The 17,629-nt window shown below is 43.5% G+C and overlaps 2 protein-coding genes across 6 annotated transcripts in view; both read left to right on the top strand.

The window, feature by feature from the left end:
* The window catches only part of actn1 (actinin, alpha 1), a 53,178-nt gene extending 43,905 nt beyond the window's left edge, over positions 1-9,273 (top strand). For 2 of the 5 annotated variants that reach the window (XM_030443750.1, XM_030443749.1), the window contains exons 10-22: positions 592-822; positions 954-1,101; positions 1,232-1,382; positions 1,670-1,778; positions 2,159-2,299; positions 2,444-2,626; positions 2,916-3,050; positions 3,371-3,550; positions 5,182-5,328; positions 6,919-6,999; positions 7,334-7,399; positions 7,692-7,850; positions 8,653-9,273. In XM_030443750.1, the coding sequence (XP_030299610.1) occupies positions 592-822; positions 954-1,101; positions 1,232-1,382; positions 1,670-1,778; positions 2,159-2,299; positions 2,444-2,626; positions 2,916-3,050; positions 3,371-3,550; positions 5,182-5,328; positions 6,919-6,999; positions 7,334-7,399; positions 7,692-7,850; positions 8,653-8,811 (1,890 nt within the window). In that variant the 3' untranslated portion in view covers positions 8,812-9,273. The remainder of the gene's footprint in view (positions 1-591; positions 823-953; positions 1,102-1,231; positions 1,383-1,669; positions 1,779-2,158; positions 2,300-2,443; positions 2,627-2,915; positions 3,051-3,370; positions 3,551-5,181; positions 5,329-6,918; positions 7,000-7,333; positions 7,400-7,691; positions 7,851-8,652) is intronic. The other 3 variants (XM_030443753.1, XM_030443752.1, XM_030443751.1) reach the window with 2 other exon arrangements.
* A 1,203-nt stretch (positions 9,274-10,476) lies between these two features.
* On the top strand, positions 10,477-15,875 carry cox16 (cytochrome c oxidase assembly factor COX16). Its single transcript, XM_030443803.1, has 4 exons — positions 10,477-10,648; positions 11,525-11,602; positions 13,497-13,565; positions 15,290-15,875. Exons 1-4 carry the CDS (start codon positions 10,589-10,591, stop codon positions 15,401-15,403), a joined length of 321 nt encoding a protein of 106 aa, XP_030299663.1. The 5' UTR covers positions 10,477-10,588; the 3' UTR covers positions 15,404-15,875.
* The last annotated feature ends 1,754 nt before the right edge of the window (positions 15,876-17,629 follow it).

The following is a 17,629-nucleotide window of genomic DNA, read 5'->3' as shown; positions in this document are numbered from 1 at the left end:
GTTATTTCTAATATGAAAAATGCCCCACTGGGTTCATAAGTTGTTCATGATTATTTAATAGTTAGATTTAAGGGATCTTCAAAAAAAAACAAAAACATCATACACTGGGAAAAATGGTTTCCCAAAGTCTTATCTGAAAAATAGTGCAATTCATCTCACTCAAATGCAGTGTAATAGTTGGTTTTGACTAGAAATCAGACAAACATACAGGGTAAGATTCAGATTTTTGCAGTGTATCCTTGATGGACTGTAGTAAATGGATCAAAACATGCAAAAACACAGGTTTGGTCCTTTAAATCAGACATTAAGTGCTCTTTAAAGTTACATTTGGTTGCAAGAAATGAACATCAAACCAATCAGCTAACCAAATATCTCAACCTTTATCTTCCTCTGCTGACACACATCAAACACATCTACCACACCTCGTTTACTTCCTTCTTCCTTTTTCCTTTATTTGCACGGTTCTCCGTTTTCCTTCCCTTGAATGCCACTTGTTTCTCTTCCATGCCTTTTCTCTTATTCTCACCCTTCAAAACACACACACACACACACACACTTTGCCCACACACACCACCACCACAAACACCCCAGCTGTTGGAGTGGATCCGTCGCACCATCCCCTGGCTGGAGAACCGCCTGCCCGAGAACACCATGCAGGCCATGCAGCAGAAGCTGGAGGACTTCAGAGACTACCGCCGCCTCCACAAGCCGCCCAAAGTGCAGGAGAAGTGCCAGCTGGAGATCAACTTCAACACCCTGCAGACCAAGCTGAGGCTCAGCAACAGGCCCGCCTTCATGCCCTCGGAGGGGAAGATGGTCTCGGTAGGTCACGGCCAACTCGTGAAAAGAACAAAACACACTCAAGAGTTTCAAAGTACTTTAAAAAAAGTTTGATGGCGAGGAGTAAAAGTCTGTGACAACAACTCTCGAGCATTCCTCTTTGCCTCTTACAGGACATTAACAACGCATGGGGAAATCTAGAGGGAGCAGAGAAAGGCTACGAAGAGTGGCTCCTCAATGAGATTCGCAGGCTGGAGAGACTCGATCACCTGGCAGAGAAGTTCCGCCAGAAAGCGGCCATCCATGAAGCCTGGACTGAAGGTGCTGAGCGCTGGAGAGGAGCTGAGAAATGCTCACCGTCTGAATATAAAGCATCCGGCTCCACAGAAATGTCACTGTTCATCGTTTTCTTACGTCGACTTAAGTGCATTCCCTGTGTCTCCCCCTGCAGGTAAGGAGGAAATGCTGCAGAAGCGCGACTACGAGACGGCCTCTCTGTCGGAGATCAAGGCCCTGCTGAAGAAACACGAGGCCTTCGAGAGCGACCTGGCTGCACATCAGGACCGCGTGGAGCAGATCGCTGCCATCGCACAGGAGTTAAAGTAACCCTCCTCTTCCCTTGGTCACACTGATTGTCTCTCTATCTCACTCTGTGATACTCTTCTGTTGATATTAAGAGAGGGACAAAAACAACCTTTTAAACACATTCACACACAAAAAAAAAGGCCAAAACAAACCGACAGACAAAGACACAGCTGGATCGCAAAGGCGTTAAAGTGCAACGACTGTTAGAAACAGCTAACAGCCTAAGTGAATAATGTAAATTCAAACCGGCGTGATGCAGATAATTATAATGAGTCTCTTGTTCCCTCGTCTCTTTGCGCTCCAGTGAGCTGGACTACTACGACTCCCCCAGTGTAAACGCTCGCTGCCAGCGGATCTGTGACCAGTGGGACGCACTGGGAGCTCTGACCCAGAAACGCAGCGAGGCTTTGCAGGTGAGACGAGTTCAGGGGGAATAACCCCCCGAGAGAATAATAATGGACAAGTTAGCGAGGAGTCAAATGTCTTCCCCTCTAAAGCCGCTCACTTTGTTATCCCTGTTTTTAAAGTTCCCTCTGTCGCTCTTGGAGCAGAGATAATTAGATATTTGGACATGAAAGTGTTCTCCGTCACAGTGAGAGTCTGTGAAGGGAGACTTTCAGGATTCCTGCTGTGCCTGAAAATCCTTTAAAGTTCGGAGATTTGGGAGTTTTTATTTGAAGAGCATGACCCTAAATCCACCACAAAATGCAATGAATCCTCTTCTTTTGACTTTGCGGGTCAATGAAACACCTGTGAATTTGTCGGGTAACCTTTTTCTTTCAATGCTCCACAGAGAACCGAGAAGCTGCTTGAAACCATCGACCAACTGTACCTTGAGTTTGCCAAAAGAGCGGCTCCATTCAACAACTGGATGGAGGGCGCCATGGAGGACCTGCAGGACACTTTTATCGTCCACACCATCGAAGAAATCCAGGTGAGCACGGCGAGGGCAGGTATGAATAGAGGAGCGTCACTGCGCTTTAAGGCGGACTCAGTAGCAGTAGTCGTTGGGTGGTTTTAAGATAAAACCATGTTGCCGAAAGAGTCATTTTTATGTGTTTGTGTATTTGTGTCTCAGGGATTAAGCACGGCCCACGAGCAGTTCAAAGCCACGCTGCCAGAGGCCGACAAGGAGCGCCAGGCCATCCTGGGCATCCACAACGAGATCGCCAAGATTGTGCAGACCTATCACGTGAATATGGCCGGCACCAACCCCTACACCACCATCAACCCACAGGAGATTAACGCCAAATGGGACAAGGTAATTGAACATAAAGTGCAGGGAAATGCACGCTTTTTAAACGAGGAAGATCTCTAACATACCGATTTCTGAGACTGGTGGTAGATTTATATTTACCTCACATATTCCACATCCTCTTTAAGATGATGCAGCCCCAAAGTTCGAATAAGAATCTCCAATTTGACAAGTTTTCCTTCGATATTTCTGACCAGGGTTTCATATTTTTAAAGGAAGCTGTCTCTGTCTTCATTAGAATCGCATTAAGGTGTATAAACACATTTATGTTTCTGTGACTCTCCTCCTGCTGCAGGTCAGGCAGCTGGTGCCTCAGCGCGACCAAGCCCTGATCGAGGAACACGCCCGGCAGCAGAACAACGAGCGTCTGCGCCGACAGTTTGCCAACCAGGCCAACGTCATCGGGCCCTGGATCCAGACCAAGATGGAGGTCAGTGCGAGCAGAAATGACCACGTTACAAGTTCAGAGTGAGGGCAGCGTGGGGACGAGCGCTGAGCCGCGCTCTGTCAGTACAGTACAGTGTGTAATTTAGCTTGTGTCTGTAGTTTGAGTGCCTTTTTGTGTCGCGTTTGGTCTCGAACTGACATTTAATCCTCGCCAGTCCAGAGTTTAATATGCCCCGAGTTTAAAATAAGACGTGGTAAAACTTTCTGACTGCAGCTTCAGGCTGATTTTACCGTTTCTCTCACGGTCACTGATATGTCAAGAACATTTATAAACCGTCGTAACCTGCGCGTGTGACTCTGCAGGAAATCGGCCGCATCTCGATCGAGATGCACGGCACCCTGGAGGACCAGCTGACGCACCTACGCCAGTACGAGAAGAGCATCGTCAACTACAAGCCAAAGATCGACCAGCTGGAGGGAGACCACCAGCTCATTCAGGAAGCTCTCATCTTTGACAACAAACACACCAACTACACCATGGAGGTAAAAACCCTGCAGACACACACACACGACACAGAAAAGACAGATTCTTTTTCTGCTTCGTGTCGGATGAATAATTCTGCCTTCACGTCTGACCTTTTTATGAAATTCAAGTCGGTGTCAGATGGTTGTGGTTTGCCGCTGAGAACAAAGCAGAGGCTGGCAGGAGGTTTGAACGGCCACAGCGAAGTCTCGGACGGTTTAATACTGAACTTTTCTGACGTTGGAATCCACCATCCAGTCCGCCAGTGCACATAATTAACTTTCTGGCTCATCGGGCCAAGTGCTGGAAGAAGCTACAAACCCCTGCCTGCCAAGAATTATTTTTACAGGACACAATAATTCATGCGAGTCTTGTTATTGAGATTCTGCACATCGACTGACCCATTTTCAAAGCCATTATGTGGGAGTGTGTCTAGAATCGGCTTCTGTGCGAAGCGTTTAGACAGAGACGGGAGCAGATTTAAAGTGTAAGTGCCAAATTTGCTAATGTGTTTATGCAATTATTTAGTCTGCATCTATGTCTTTTTTTTTTTAAATCTCCTTCTATTTTGGTTCATACAGTGTAAGACTACTTCATTATTCAGGCAGAAGAAGAGTTTAGATGACTGATTCCTGAACAGTTTTAGTCACAGGTTCCCTTCCTTATAATGTACCCAATAAATAAATCAATAAACAGGCGTTATGCTGTACGACACTGTTTCACTGCAGAGAAAAAGTTGGGTCGGGTCACTTTTTACTCTTTTTATCAATTTGTTGTCAGGTTTTTCAGACTTGTTACACTTTCAGCTTGTCCAGTCTTTGTTAGGTTGCTCACTAGTTTCCTTCACACTCAGTCACAAAACATGTAATCAAGTCGTTATATCTGTAACTATTGTTTTATAGGCCTCCATACCAGCAAATAGACATGGCCGGAAGCGTAATGTTCAGTTTTCTCGCCCTTCCTCTGTCTGTCGCATTCTCGTGAACCCAATATCTCAAGAACGCTTTGAGGGAAGTTCCTCAAATTTGGCGCAAACGTCCACTTTGACTGAAAGATGCAGGTCGAGGTCACTGTGACGCCACACAAAACACATTGATGGTCGTTTCTCAAGAATTGTTTGATAATTATGACAACTTTTCAAACAAATCTGATAGGTCTAATAGGGTAAAAGTTATGACACTTTACACCCAAGGCCTTGAGCAAGGCCCTCAACCCCAACTGCTCCGGTTTAGCTGCTCAATGGCTGGCAGGTTAGACTGGTTGTTATTCATGTAAAAAAAAAAACCCACAGCATTTCTCTCAGTTGCTCTCCCTGAATATTAAAAGGTAATAAAAAACAAATGTTTTGCTCAGAGTCGAGGCTTTCGGAGGCTCTCAGAGACACAACATGAGAACAGCCCGAGACCAGTCTGTGTTTAATCAAAGCATTCAAATTAAAATGACTTATAACATCAGCTTCCACTTGAGACTGTTAAATGTCAGCGATTTCTGCATTTTCCTGACGCAGTAAAACTTATCCTCTGTGCAGGTTTGTTCACAACAACCCGAGGCTAGAGCTCAGCGAAAAACAAATCCCCCTGAGACTCTTCCTCTGTCCGTCTCTTCCCTTAACTTCTTCGGCCTTTCGTGTCTCTTTTTTTTTTCTCCGCAGCACATCCGCGTGGGCTGGGAGCAGCTACTCACCACCATCGCCCGCACCATCAATGAAATCGAGAACCAGATCTTGACGCGAGACGCCAAGGGCATCAGCCAGGAGCAGCTCAACGAGTTCCGGGCTTCCTTCAACCACTTCGACAGGGTCAGTACTGAATCACCACGCAGGCACAGAGACCAGGAGAGGGGTTTGTAGGTGGTCCGCCGCTCAATCACAGACAGCTGTTTGGATTCGGTCCGCGGCAAAGACGCACGCTGTGACGTGAGATGGGAACGTGGACAGGAAGGTTACGTGCCGGTGAAGGTATAATTTGACTTTTGGGAAATATGTTGCAGAGAGTTAGATGAGTCAGTCTTCTCATCTAACGCTCAGCGAGATAGCGAACACGTGTATTTCCCTACTTCATGCAGAGTCACGCGTTTGTCTTTTATGTATTCAGAGTGACTCAACAAAGCAAAGAAGTGAAGGTGAGAATATGGCGTTTCTGGGTCATGCTGCCTGAGGCGTGTTTAACGGCAAACCTTTAACGACCCTTTAACAGAGCGTACGGTTTGTGTGTGGGATGCATCGGGATGTTTACTGACCTCATCGCCTTGTTTGAGAAGAGACTTTAAGTCGAGGCAAATGACAAAGAACGTCTTTGTTCGGTTCAACATTGAATTCAGAGCAGGTAGAATGGAAATGTAGGATCTATTTTACACCTCAGAGTATCTCACCATTGAAGGCTGTTTCTATAAAACCTGCAGTCTTCGCCCCCTCCTGCCTCCAGGACTTAGTGTTTACACTGGGGCTCAACGTGTCACGAACAGCACCAATTATGGATGAGTTTTTATTTAGCTCCCTCTCCTCCTCCCCCCCCCTCCTCACCCAAGCTCTCCCACCGACTCCAACCATTACCTCATGCATTTTTCCACAGTTGCCCTATTGTTAATCAATACTTCAGGTCGGCGATCAGAGACCGCGGGACTCCAACTGTGGACCTGAACGCGTTTCGTTTTGTTTCGTTTCATATTTCGTTAGGATTACGGCTCATCGAGCAAGGCTCTCAGCTCGACAAGGGACAGGAAGTGTAACTGTGAGGAGCATTGAGCTTCAACAGATTAAGCTGGAGTCATTTTTCTTTTCAGTTTGACTTTGTAGACTGTACCAGTGCTGGCATTAGCTGATTAAACAGTAAAAAAAAATAGATGCTAATGCTGATGATAATAATCATTAGGTGCAGCTCAGGACTGTGTGTTCAACGCTAAATACCGCTAAATCGGTTTATGAGTGAAACAAATGAATCTGATTGTAAATGTTTGAAGTGTATTTTGCTTTGATGCTGTAGGGAAGTATATTCTGTGATGTTACGTACGTGTGCCATCGTTGATCTGAATAACCCACCACAGGGCCCCGTAGTCTGCCTGCCACACTGCACATTAACGCCTCTGAATGCCCTCGCACAGCATGGCAGCACTGCTGCCACCGTGTGTTCACCTGCCAGATCCTAATGAATATGCACTGTGTTCTCTGTTCTCTATCTCGTGCATGGCCCTCTCCCTTCACCCCCCTCAACTCCTTTTCACCCACCCGTGCATGGTGCACTCCCTCCCCCCACCCTCCAACACCACCTCACCCACCTCCTCGTCCCACCTCATCCACTCCTCCCCCCCCCTCCACCGTCACTGACACCGCTGTATGTGTTGCTGCATGGCCCCCCGACGCCTCGCCTGGCACTGGCCTCCCACACCCCAGGACCACTCGGGCACTCTGGGCGCGGAGGAGTTCAAGGCCTGCCTGATCAGCCTGGGCTTCGATATCGCCAACGATGCACAGGTACTTAATCGTAGCTCCTCCCCCGCTGCGAGAAGTTTAACTGGTTTCTTTTTTTTTTTTTCTTTTGGTCTTTTTCCCCTCTCGTATTTCTATCCTCCCTTTATTCCCACCTTCACTGCGGATCCCTCTCGCCTAAACTCCCTTTGTGACGCCTTCCAACATCCATTTTGTGGATTGTTGCGGTTTCTTCCTAAATCTACACTTTGTTCCTCCTTTACTCTCCCAATGGTTTCCCTCCACTATCTCTGCCACCCCTACCTCTCTCCTCTCTCCTCCTCTTCCTCTTCCTCCTCCTCCTCCCTTCCCTGTTTGTTGTCTGTCGCTGACCTTGTAGAAGAGATCAGGAATCATGGATGCTGAAGACTTCAAAACCTGCCTTATCTCCATTGGTTACAACCTGGTAAAACCATGAGCACTCTTCAAGCATCAACATTTGTTTGTGTGTGATTAACAGAAGTGGTAATGGATCTAGATGTAACCTTGACTGTGTTATTTTTTAATGATTTCTAGATTTTAAAAGATGGTTTACTTTCCATAAAGCTCCGTTAAATTAACGTATTAGAATTTGGAAGTCAAACAGCACCTTAGATTCATTTAAACTCACTCAAGTTACACATATTTGTACTAACGACTGGACCGAAGAAGGCCTGTCGCTGGCTGTGAGTTTCACGGTTCCTCTCTGTTGCCTTCAGGGTGAGAACGAGTTCTCCCGCATCATGAGCATAGTGGACCCAAACCGGATGGGCATCGTCACCTTCCAGGCCTTCATCGACTTCATGTCCCGCGAGACGGCCGACACGGACACTGCCGACCAAGTGATGGCCTCCTTCAAAGTCTTGGCAGGGGATAAGGTACGGCGTTTTGTTGCGGCATCATTAAAGAAGAGTAACAATGAAGTTCCTGTCGTATATTAAGCTCCACTCAGCCAAAATATGAATATTTAATACACTTTAAGGGTTGTGGGAGAGATACAAAAATGTGAAGAAGTGAAAATACAAATACAGAAAGAATTTTTAGTAACAATGGGTGGCTACTTAGATGTGAGAGGAGTTGCTCGTCTTCTGAATAATATAACTCTACATTTCCCTTCAGCTCAACTGAGCAATTTAGCATCTTTCAGCTCATTGTTTTGATTTTTGGGGCCAACTTAAGCATTTTGGTTCATGCTCACTGCTTAATTTTGATAACTCCAGTCTATAATTTCCAAAATAGTGAGTAAATAATACACTTTTACGCACCATTCTTATACACAGGCCATCAACAAAACAGGAACAGGAAGAAAATACATTGCAGGATGTGTTAATAGGTAAAAGGTTTGTCATATCAACCTTAAAGGTGCTGTCAGTATTGTGTTTCCACTGCCTGTAAGCTGCCAAACGATTAGTTAATGCAGGTTTAAAGACTTGACCAAGTAGTCTGTTTCAAATCAAGGAACTTCAAAACCAGAAACCACCAGAAAAAGGGGGGACATAAATCCATAAAAAATACTTCAGCTGGCAAATTGAGAGACGCATTAATACCTCGTCGGACTTCTTTTCCTTGTTACTTGTTGAATTTGTTCTGCCAGCCCAATATCACATTACAGAATCTTTTTAGTGCTTTCAGCTGCTTTTCTTACCTAAAACGTAACATTATTGTTCTGCTCCTCGACAGAACTACATTTTAGCCGACGAGCTGCGCCGAGAGCTGCCTCCAGACCAGGCGGAGTACTGCATAGCCCGCATGGCCCCTTACACCGGCCCCGACGGCGTGCCCGGAGCCCTCGACTACATGTCGTTCTCGACCGCTCTGTACGGAGAGAGCGACCTCTGAACACTCTGTCGTCAGTCGTCCTGACTCGGGACCACCAGCCTACCTGCTCTGATCACCGCCACGTCCTCCAACTGCCCCTCCACCACACTCCTGTCCTACTATGCTCATTTTTTGTATGTCTCTGGCCTTATCTTTTTGTCACTCTCCTCTGTGTCCTCCTCCTCCTCCTCCTCCTTCTCCTCCGCCTCCCCCCCCCAAACCTCTCCAGCCTCCTCCCTGCTCCCTCACACTCTGTCTACGTTGTATTTGCTTCCCACGCAATGCAGCAGCTCTCCAGGTTTACAAAGAGGGAGAGAGAAAAAAAAAAATGTTTGTTTCTGTTTTTATTTTCTTGTTGTCATTGTTTTTTCTTCATAAAATGAATAAAGTTAACATATTTTATTATACTGAACAAAAAAAGGTATTTTTCTTCACCTGATTGAAAATAAGAGACGAAAATTGTAATAAAGAAAAATTGCTGTACGTTCTCTTCTTATTCTCTGTTTGCCGCAGGGATGACTCGTGCTCTTGGTGGATTTACCGTTACAGTTTGCACTTAAGAAAATGTCTTCATCATAAAACTGTATGCATATATATCTTTATGTCCCTTAGAAAGCAGGCAAGAACAGGATCCGCGCTCATTAAAATGATTATGTTGGCCTAAATACTCCCACATGAGGTTAGAGATTACCTGCAGGAAGAGAAGTGGAGGAAACCGGCAGCATAGTGGCAGAGCTGGTGGAGCATCGTACCTCTGTAAAGTTTAAAAGTTGTATACCTTCTTCTGAGTGATATCTGTAGGGGCTTTATTAACCAGTTCAGGACTTTTGTTCTGTTCAAGAGTTTTGTATTCTTAGATTTTTCTTATATGAGGCTGCCGCTGGAGGGCTGGGGCCCATTAGTAGTTGCCTGTTTTGCCCTTTGGTAATCCAGTGCTGGTTCAGCCGTAAAAACAATAAACCTGATGCATTCAGGTGCAGCACCTGTCCTGAGCACAGACAAAGTGCTGTGAAAAGCTCTAATGAGGCAAATTAAGTGGAAACACCTTATAGAGCCAACAGAGAGGTGTGTGATATGAAACCAGTGGCTGCAGAGACGGCTGGAAAACATTAAAAATGTAAAAAAAAAACAAAAAAAAACAACAACCCCAAAAACAGACTCAGCGATCTGACCTACATAAACAACACATAAGCCAGAGGACTGGCTATTTAAAGTGATTTATATTGTTATTCTTGATGCCTGTCCACAGGTCGGTTTATGAAGTATCAAAAGAGAAGTTTCCTTGTAGCTTTTAAAGATGAGACAAAAGATGACAAGATGAAATCATCATCAACAACAACAACAACAGAGGTTTTGGCACAAACCCTTTTAAACATTTACCTATGGAAGACTGAAACCTCCAAAATCCTTAAAAAATAAAATAAACAATAAAACATTCATTCATCGGTTACATGTAAACATTTTCAAAAGATAAATGAATAACTAAAATGGAAAATAAAATGTGGAAATAAATAAACAGTTTAATTAATATGAAGGTAAATAAATATTGAAGCAAATTAATGATATCAATTTATTTCAAATTTCATAAATTAATTAATGCCATCCTGACATTAATGCTAATTCTAATTTTAATTCTCGTCATTAAAGAAATATATTTCGACGGACACACACCGGAACCTTCGTATCTCGACAGCTCTACGGACAGTTTAAGCGTCGGACCCGTTCAGGAAACGCCTCCGAGCTGTGACCTGCTCGATGTTGTTGTCAGTAAAATGACTTGTAGCTGACAAGAAAAGTCATGTTTAACTTAAGGGCGTTGCGGAGAAACAAAACAGTTAGATATGGAGTCCCCATGCTCGTAAGTAACTTAAATATTGAAGTGTTTACGTGTTTATTGAGCGTTGATTAGCTGTGTTAGCTAACACTTTAGCTAGCAAGTGCAGGATACATAAGTCTGCTAAAGGTTAGTATTTTATCTGTCTGCTCATGATAATGAACTGTTCTTAGTGATCGCCTTTGTTTTCCAGAATAGAATATAATAAATGTTTCCCGAACCCCAACTTTGGGTTTTAAACAGTCTTTAGCTTGTCTGGTTTAATCTAGTCCAGATCTGACAAGTGGTTTTGTAGAGTTGCTTCATTGTGATCTAGATTGGACAAGTAAAAATCGCCCTTTTTGTGTTGTCTTTCAAAGAGAATAGGGTTTCAAACTTGTCCACTTGTTAATCAAGGCCAAGTGTTAATGTAGTAGTTTTAAATAAGCACATGGTCTTGTGTAAAAGGAGAAAATGCAATGGAATCTTCTTTCTCTATTGCTTTTATGAATAAAATAAAGGATTCATAAATCTAGAAGTAGGTTGTAAACAGTGTTAAGGCTTTAACTATTAAGTGTTGACATGTAAGGGACAACTGGTTGTTCAGGTGGTGCTTTAAAGTTTCCCTTAAATGCTTAAAGCTGGAGACTACAATGAAGAGTATGTGTTAGGGAGGTGTTTTTCAACTTTATAGTCACTTTGGAGGCTGTACTGTGATTTGCGGCAGTGTTGAATTATTTTTTATCAAATGCTTATTTGTAAAATGTATCAAGGTCAACTGGGAATAAATGTAATTGTGATGTAATGTCCATTATTCCAAACCAACACCCTCTATCCTTTATTGTAGCAAATGCTCTTCATTGCCTTGACATCAGCATTTAGGATTAAAGTAACTAACATTACCTATTTTTATGTTTTCAGTTGCTCGTAGTTGGAGGATCCTTTGGCCTAAAAGAGTTTACACAAATTCGGTATGACGAGCAGAAGATCCGAAAAAAGGTTTGTCATAGAATTACTTTTACATTACAGGCATTTAATATACCAGCGTCAAGGTGTAATGTGGTATAAACGTTGACAGTTATCATACCAGTATTTACAGTTTATTCTACCATAAGTGATGGGTTGATAAAAAAATATATATATTTCAACGTCATATCAAGTTTTGTATCTGTCGGTGCATAATATTTCATGAAATTGTTTTTAAACTTTTGTTCAGTGTACAATGACTCCCCTCAGTGGTTAGACACATAAATGCAAGTGTGAATCATGATTTCTACCAACAGAGCAGAGTTAAAATGGCACGTTTCGGTATCCGTGAGACTGGAATCTCTCTGTTCACTGCAGTTGATTTTAGGCTTATTTATAATTGTATTTATAAAGCATCTTAATGAGAAACATTGTCTATCCATCATTTTACGCACTGCAGGCGCACAGCACTGACGGGCTTTTCTAACCCATCAATACAAGAGCAAGAAGCGCGAACAAGCTCTAATAATTCATTAACTGACAGACCCAATTCATTAAAATGACGGAAGACCGGCTCTTTATTAGAAGCCATTACAATCTGATGAGCTGGCTGTGAGGGGAAGTGGCTGTTTTGTGCTGTTTTACTCAGATGCACGTCATCTGGGCGGGAGCCAGATGGCAGGGGCATCTTTTCTTATTACTGTCCATGTGAGGCGGCACTAGACTGTGGATGACGGCGGCAGGGTGGAGGGGATGCGTGGCGCCCTCGTCGCCCCTGGCACCGTGCCTGTGCAGCTGCCCCCACACTGCTCGCTCTCGTCTGACGCGGCCTGAGGCACGCCGAGCCGCTCTCCTCTCTCCTCTCAGACCCTGTGGAGCAAAGATTAAACTCTGCTGCTCAGCGCGTGTGTGCACATGTAATTTAATGCGTGGAATATCTAAACACTTGTCAAAAAGTGCACTTGCTCAAAAGCACTCTTTCGGTTCTTTCCTTGGCCGTCGATTCCATTTCCGTTCTCACAGATATTTGCCCACTTAAATGATTAAAAGCACCGTCTCAGGGTTAAGTCACTGTATGATCTAATTAGCATTTTCTCGTCAACTATTTAATTTAGCCCGGAGAGACAGATGAACCTGGAGGCCTTTTCATCCTCCATGTGCAGGTTTTCGTGTGTTTCAGGCTCTATAGCATGTGTCACACTAATTATTGTAGCTATTAATTCCCCGCTCTGAAGGCTGCGAAATATTCTATATATTATTTATTTGCTTTAGGAATGTAGGTCTAATTAAAAATCAATCACGGAACTATGAAACTCATCAGTCAGCCGAGCAACTGCGGCGTTATTGCTATGAAATATTAGAACTCATTAAAAGTAATGATTCAGAATGGGATTCATTTCAGTCCTATTCTCGGGCAAAATCAATTTGAATTGCAAAACCCAGATAGCTCCATTGGACTTTCTCTCCCCCAAAAACTCTCTGACGCATCACTTTTTTTTCAGTTTTCACTAAACCTGGCGAAGTTGACACCAAATCAAGCGGCGTCGTTTACAGAGCACAAACAGGCTAAATTGGATTTTCCCTCCAGGTTTGGAGAACTCGACTTTGACGCTGGTGAGAAACGCTCTTTAGAGAACTACTTCACCTCCTCTGCAGATGTCATCATTTATACATTAAAGACATAATGCACAAAGAGGAGGTGCAGGAGCTGCTGCCTGAAGGGGCCTCTCGCAGCTTCAGTCACAAGTTGCGACCATGCAATCCTCATCGTTTTAATATTCGTTATTCATCTCGAGCGACAATCCTCTCCGCATCTTTTCCTCTCTTCTGTTTGGTTTGTTTCCATTTCCTCCGTGTTGCTGTGAATGCAAGACGTCCTGCTCTGTTCAGTAACCGCTCTTCTCCGCTCTCTCTCTCCCTCTCTCAGCTGGATCCGTCACTGGAGGCCAAAGTGAACGTCCAGAAGCAGTCAGCCATACTGGAGGAGGAGTATGAGGTAAGGAGCGACGGGCTGTGAGACGCTGAGGGGGGTGAGAGAAGATGAGGGGAAACTATCTGTGTGGTGCCGGTAAACAATACGTGCTACAGAGTGTCATAAAAACGCTCTCTTTTTTTTTTTAACAGAAGTTTTGTCCTTAGAAAAACTCATTTCACCAGGTATCTAAAACTCACATGCTTGGAGGTTGGAGAAGTAAAAAAAAAAAAAAAAACAGAGGATTGCATAAGAAAACTTCACACGTGTTTATATCATTTAAAATATTCAGGAGGGAACAGGGACTGTGAAAGTGTTTGCTTGAGTGTTGCAGCCTCCGGTCAAATCGTTTTTAGAAATAATTCAAGACGGCTTGGACCGGTAGAAGCACGGATCTCAATTTTGGGTGTTTAGTGCTCAGTGCTAATGTGAAGGTGCTTTCCTAGCTGAGTCCTTTTTATATTTAACACCTTCAATTTAAGTGTTTATGTATTTAACGCAATATAACAGTGGGGCCAATATTTTCTCAGCCTTTAATACGTTGTGGTGAAGTTAATCTGCCTTGAAGGTCTTCTCACCCTTCAGTGATTTATAACTCATTATTTATCACTTTGCTTTTTATTTGAAATATTTACTGTTTATGCTATAACTAGTCAATGTAAATGTAATGTTTAGATTAGAAGACAGAGTACAGATTGTTATAATTTAATCGCTTACAGTTGGACGGTGGGCCGAAGCTGCTCGACCCCTCGACACGCTGCCCCTGAAGAAACAAACTGACAGATTCATTCCTGCGTCGTCTCAACTGTGTGATACACCGGATGCTCAGAGTCTTCCACATCTGGACATTTCAAAGTACATCAAGTAGATTAAGAAAGAATCCTAAATCGAGTATAGAATGAGGTTTTGAGTTCGCGCAAATCTGTTTTCTACCCTCATGATACCTTTTGCAGACTGGAAAAATCCTGTACAGATTTCAAACACTGTGTCGGAGTATTGTATTTTGCTTTTACACAGTGTACAGACAGCATATTGACAGTGCAAAGTCAACAAACAATAAGCGAATCAGAACGAACATCCGATGGACCCAATGAAAGAAAGAAAATACAAAAAAAACGAGACAAAACATTGTGAGACTCGGCAACATCTCGCATCAGTGATGATAAATCAACCTGGTGCGGTGGAAGGTTTTCCATATGATCCAGAAAGGGTTGCAAAATGTTTTACTCCTCCGTGAAGGTGCATCCATACTCTCACAGTAGCTAGTTCAATATCTCCCCCGGCTAGAAGAAGTCCAGAGGTGCAGATTATTTCGATATTTGTTAAAAGTTCTTTGGACACTCAGTTTGGTATTTAAAGGGATTGTTTTGTGTTATTTGTTTCCCTACACTAAAAAATAACACACTTTGATGGTCTCACACGTGAATCTTAATGGTTTTTCCTCAAATATACCGAAGATTTAATGGCATATTGATTAATTCATAGAGCTTTTTATTTATTTTAGATTTTCATCCCCTGAAGTTTCGCGCACTGCCAAGCGGAGCGTAGAAATGTTCCCTCATCTGAGCCACATCTAAAACAGAGGCGATATTTTATAGTTGTGATTGTGTGACTTTATACGGGGTGATAGAAAGTTTAAGCAGAACATTTCCAACACTGTTTAATCTTGTATGAAGTTTTAAAAGATATTAAACCTGGTATTTAAACCTGGTGTCCTGATTGGATTTGTTTTTTTGCCCTCTGTGCAGAAGTTGAAGGAGGCGAATTTGGACGAGTGGAAGAACATCCGAGGTCCTCGTCCCTGGGAGGACTCCAAGGAGTACCAGGAGCAGCAGCGCTCCCGGCAGAACAGAAAAGACTGAGGTCCAGGGACGCCGGGCGGAGCGGACTGCACACACACACTGCAGCAGGACGGAGCAGGCGAGAGAGGACGGAGTCTGTGGCGAAGACGCCGCTGAGACCCGATGACCTCAGGCGCTGCAACTCCAGGGCACGGATGCAACTTGTTTGATCTTTGCTTGTGTTTGACTTTAAACTTTGGAAATGCGCTCTTCTAAAAAGTTGTGGTCGCATACTGATGGTTAAAATGTTGCCCAAAAACCTTGAAACAAGTTCGAGGTTAGTCCTAAATTTAAAGACTTAGAGTTTTATACACACGAGTATAAAGCAGTCACCTGTTGGCAGTTTGTTCTGATGATCAGAAGTTTGTATAAAAAAAGAAACCACCAGTAGGTGGCACATCTGTGTCCTGCTGCGCCTTCACAGAGCAGAGAAGAAAATATATATCAGTGTATGCTTTCCATGTCTCAATAAATTATGTCCTATTGATCCAAATTGTTACTTTTACTTTCATTTTGTTTTTGACAAAAGCTCGTAGACGCGGCGAGTCTTTGCGCTGCATTGATTTACCAGTTGAAAGTATGAAAGAATAAATAACACAACAGTCCGGCGTTTCCTCAGGCTTTATGGGTCTCGACAGTAATCTGTTTCTCTGACAGTTATTACTTTGCAATGCGGTGGATTTATTACGTTTGTAATGGGAATAGTATTACCTTTTGCCTTTTTTCCGTCCGACAAACCGAAAGAACACGATTTTTCGCTGTAAGTCTCCGGATTGTTTGTGTGACTGACGGATAATGTATGTGCTGTTTCCCCTCGTTCAGCCTGTGAAATGGGATGTGATGAATATTCTGCAGGTCCGTATGAAAATGTCCTGGGATACATTTTCTGTAATCACATTTTTTTTTTATTTTTTATTTTTTATGTTCATGATTTTGCTCAGCGTTTCTCAGGCTGCGGATGGATGTCGGGGACACAAACAGCAGCTCGTATGTGACGATCATCTAAACGCATCTGAGCGACGAAACAGCAATCAAGTCATTTGTAACTGGACTGGCTGACGAGATCGAGCTTTTCTCGTCAGGGGCCGTGTGTGTGATTCTGTTTCAGCAGCCACGTGTTTGGTGTATCTGTAATCTTAGAGGTCAGTCCCACATAATCATGGACGCTCCACAGGCCGCCCCCAGGGCTGTTTTTGATTAGATATGAACTCTAAAAGAATGAAAACTATGGAGGGAAGCTGTTGTTTCTAAAAGCGGATGAGCTTCGGGACCCATCCTCCATCCTAGTTTCATGGCAATAGATGTTACAGAGTTGTAGTACAGAGTAGCATGAAATTAATACTAAGGGCAGATTTTTTGTCGTGCACTGATTTCCCTCCATTTGACAAAGCAGTGCAGTGAGCGGGTTTAGACCACAGACCACAGTAGTTTGTTCTCTGAACAGTGACGGCTTTTACCAACTTGCACTCGGATGCATTAGAGGGTAGTGGCTTCAATTTGGCATCAAACCAGCAACACGAATTTTAGTCTCAGAAAGGCAGTGATTCAATTTAAAAGGCCTCTTCGTAGCGCCTTTAGATACATAACAACTACAAGAATAAAACCACTGAATACGTAGACCAACAATCAAACAAGGAAGAAGTCCATTTGCCATCTAGAATATTGAGTAAATAGATTATAGGTCTTTGCAAATGTACAGTAGGAGGCATCTGATGTGCACCCAATCTCCTCTAGACAGAAAACTATGTCATTAAGCCCAACTTACAAAACATTAAAGCCACTTCTTGCTGGTGGTAAATATATAATGGTAAATACAGGCTATGTTTGCCCAGGAGCTGTAGAACTGTTGTTATCCCAATCTGGAGATTAAACAAAACTTGCATTTGCTGTCAAATAGACGATTTCTTTGGTAGGAAGTTGTTCCAATGGAAACTGTCGACAGGCTCTACGTTTATTGACAGTTTGGTTGAGCAATTTCACAGTGTTTCAAGTTTTTAGTTCCTCCTCAAAGTCCTCCGTAAATGTTTCACCATATGGTATTTACTGAAGCTTTGTATTTGGTGACCCGTCCGTAACCTCGCTAATCGCGCAGCGCCATACCGCCTCACAGCTCCTCTACAGAGCCATATCAAATGAACCATGTGAGGGAGACTTGAGAGCACTGAAGCGAAAGATATGTTACAGCGCATTACAGTTATAGAATACAGTGTGGGTTTACCCAACAGAGGCCAAACTGGGTCAGTCCGG

Source organism: Sparus aurata, chromosome 16 (genome assembly GCF_900880675.1).
Source record: "Sparus aurata chromosome 16, fSpaAur1.1, whole genome shotgun sequence".
NCBI lineage: Eukaryota > Metazoa > Chordata > Actinopteri > Spariformes > Sparidae > Sparus > Sparus aurata.
This window is presented reverse-complemented; position numbering and strand designations above follow the sequence as displayed.

Coding starts and splice junctions, on each gene's coding strand:
- cox16 (XM_030443803.1), top strand. CDS start 10,589: ATGTTTAACTTAAGGGCGTTGCGGAGAAACAAAACAGTTAGATATGGA. Junction 10,649..11,524: donor GATATGGAGTCCCCATGCTC/GTAAGTAACTTA, acceptor TTATGTTTTCAG/TTGCTCGTAGTTGGAGGATC. Junction 13,566..15,289: donor TACTGGAGGAGGAGTATGAG/GTAAGGAGCGAC, acceptor CCCTCTGTGCAG/AAGTTGAAGGAGGCGAATTT.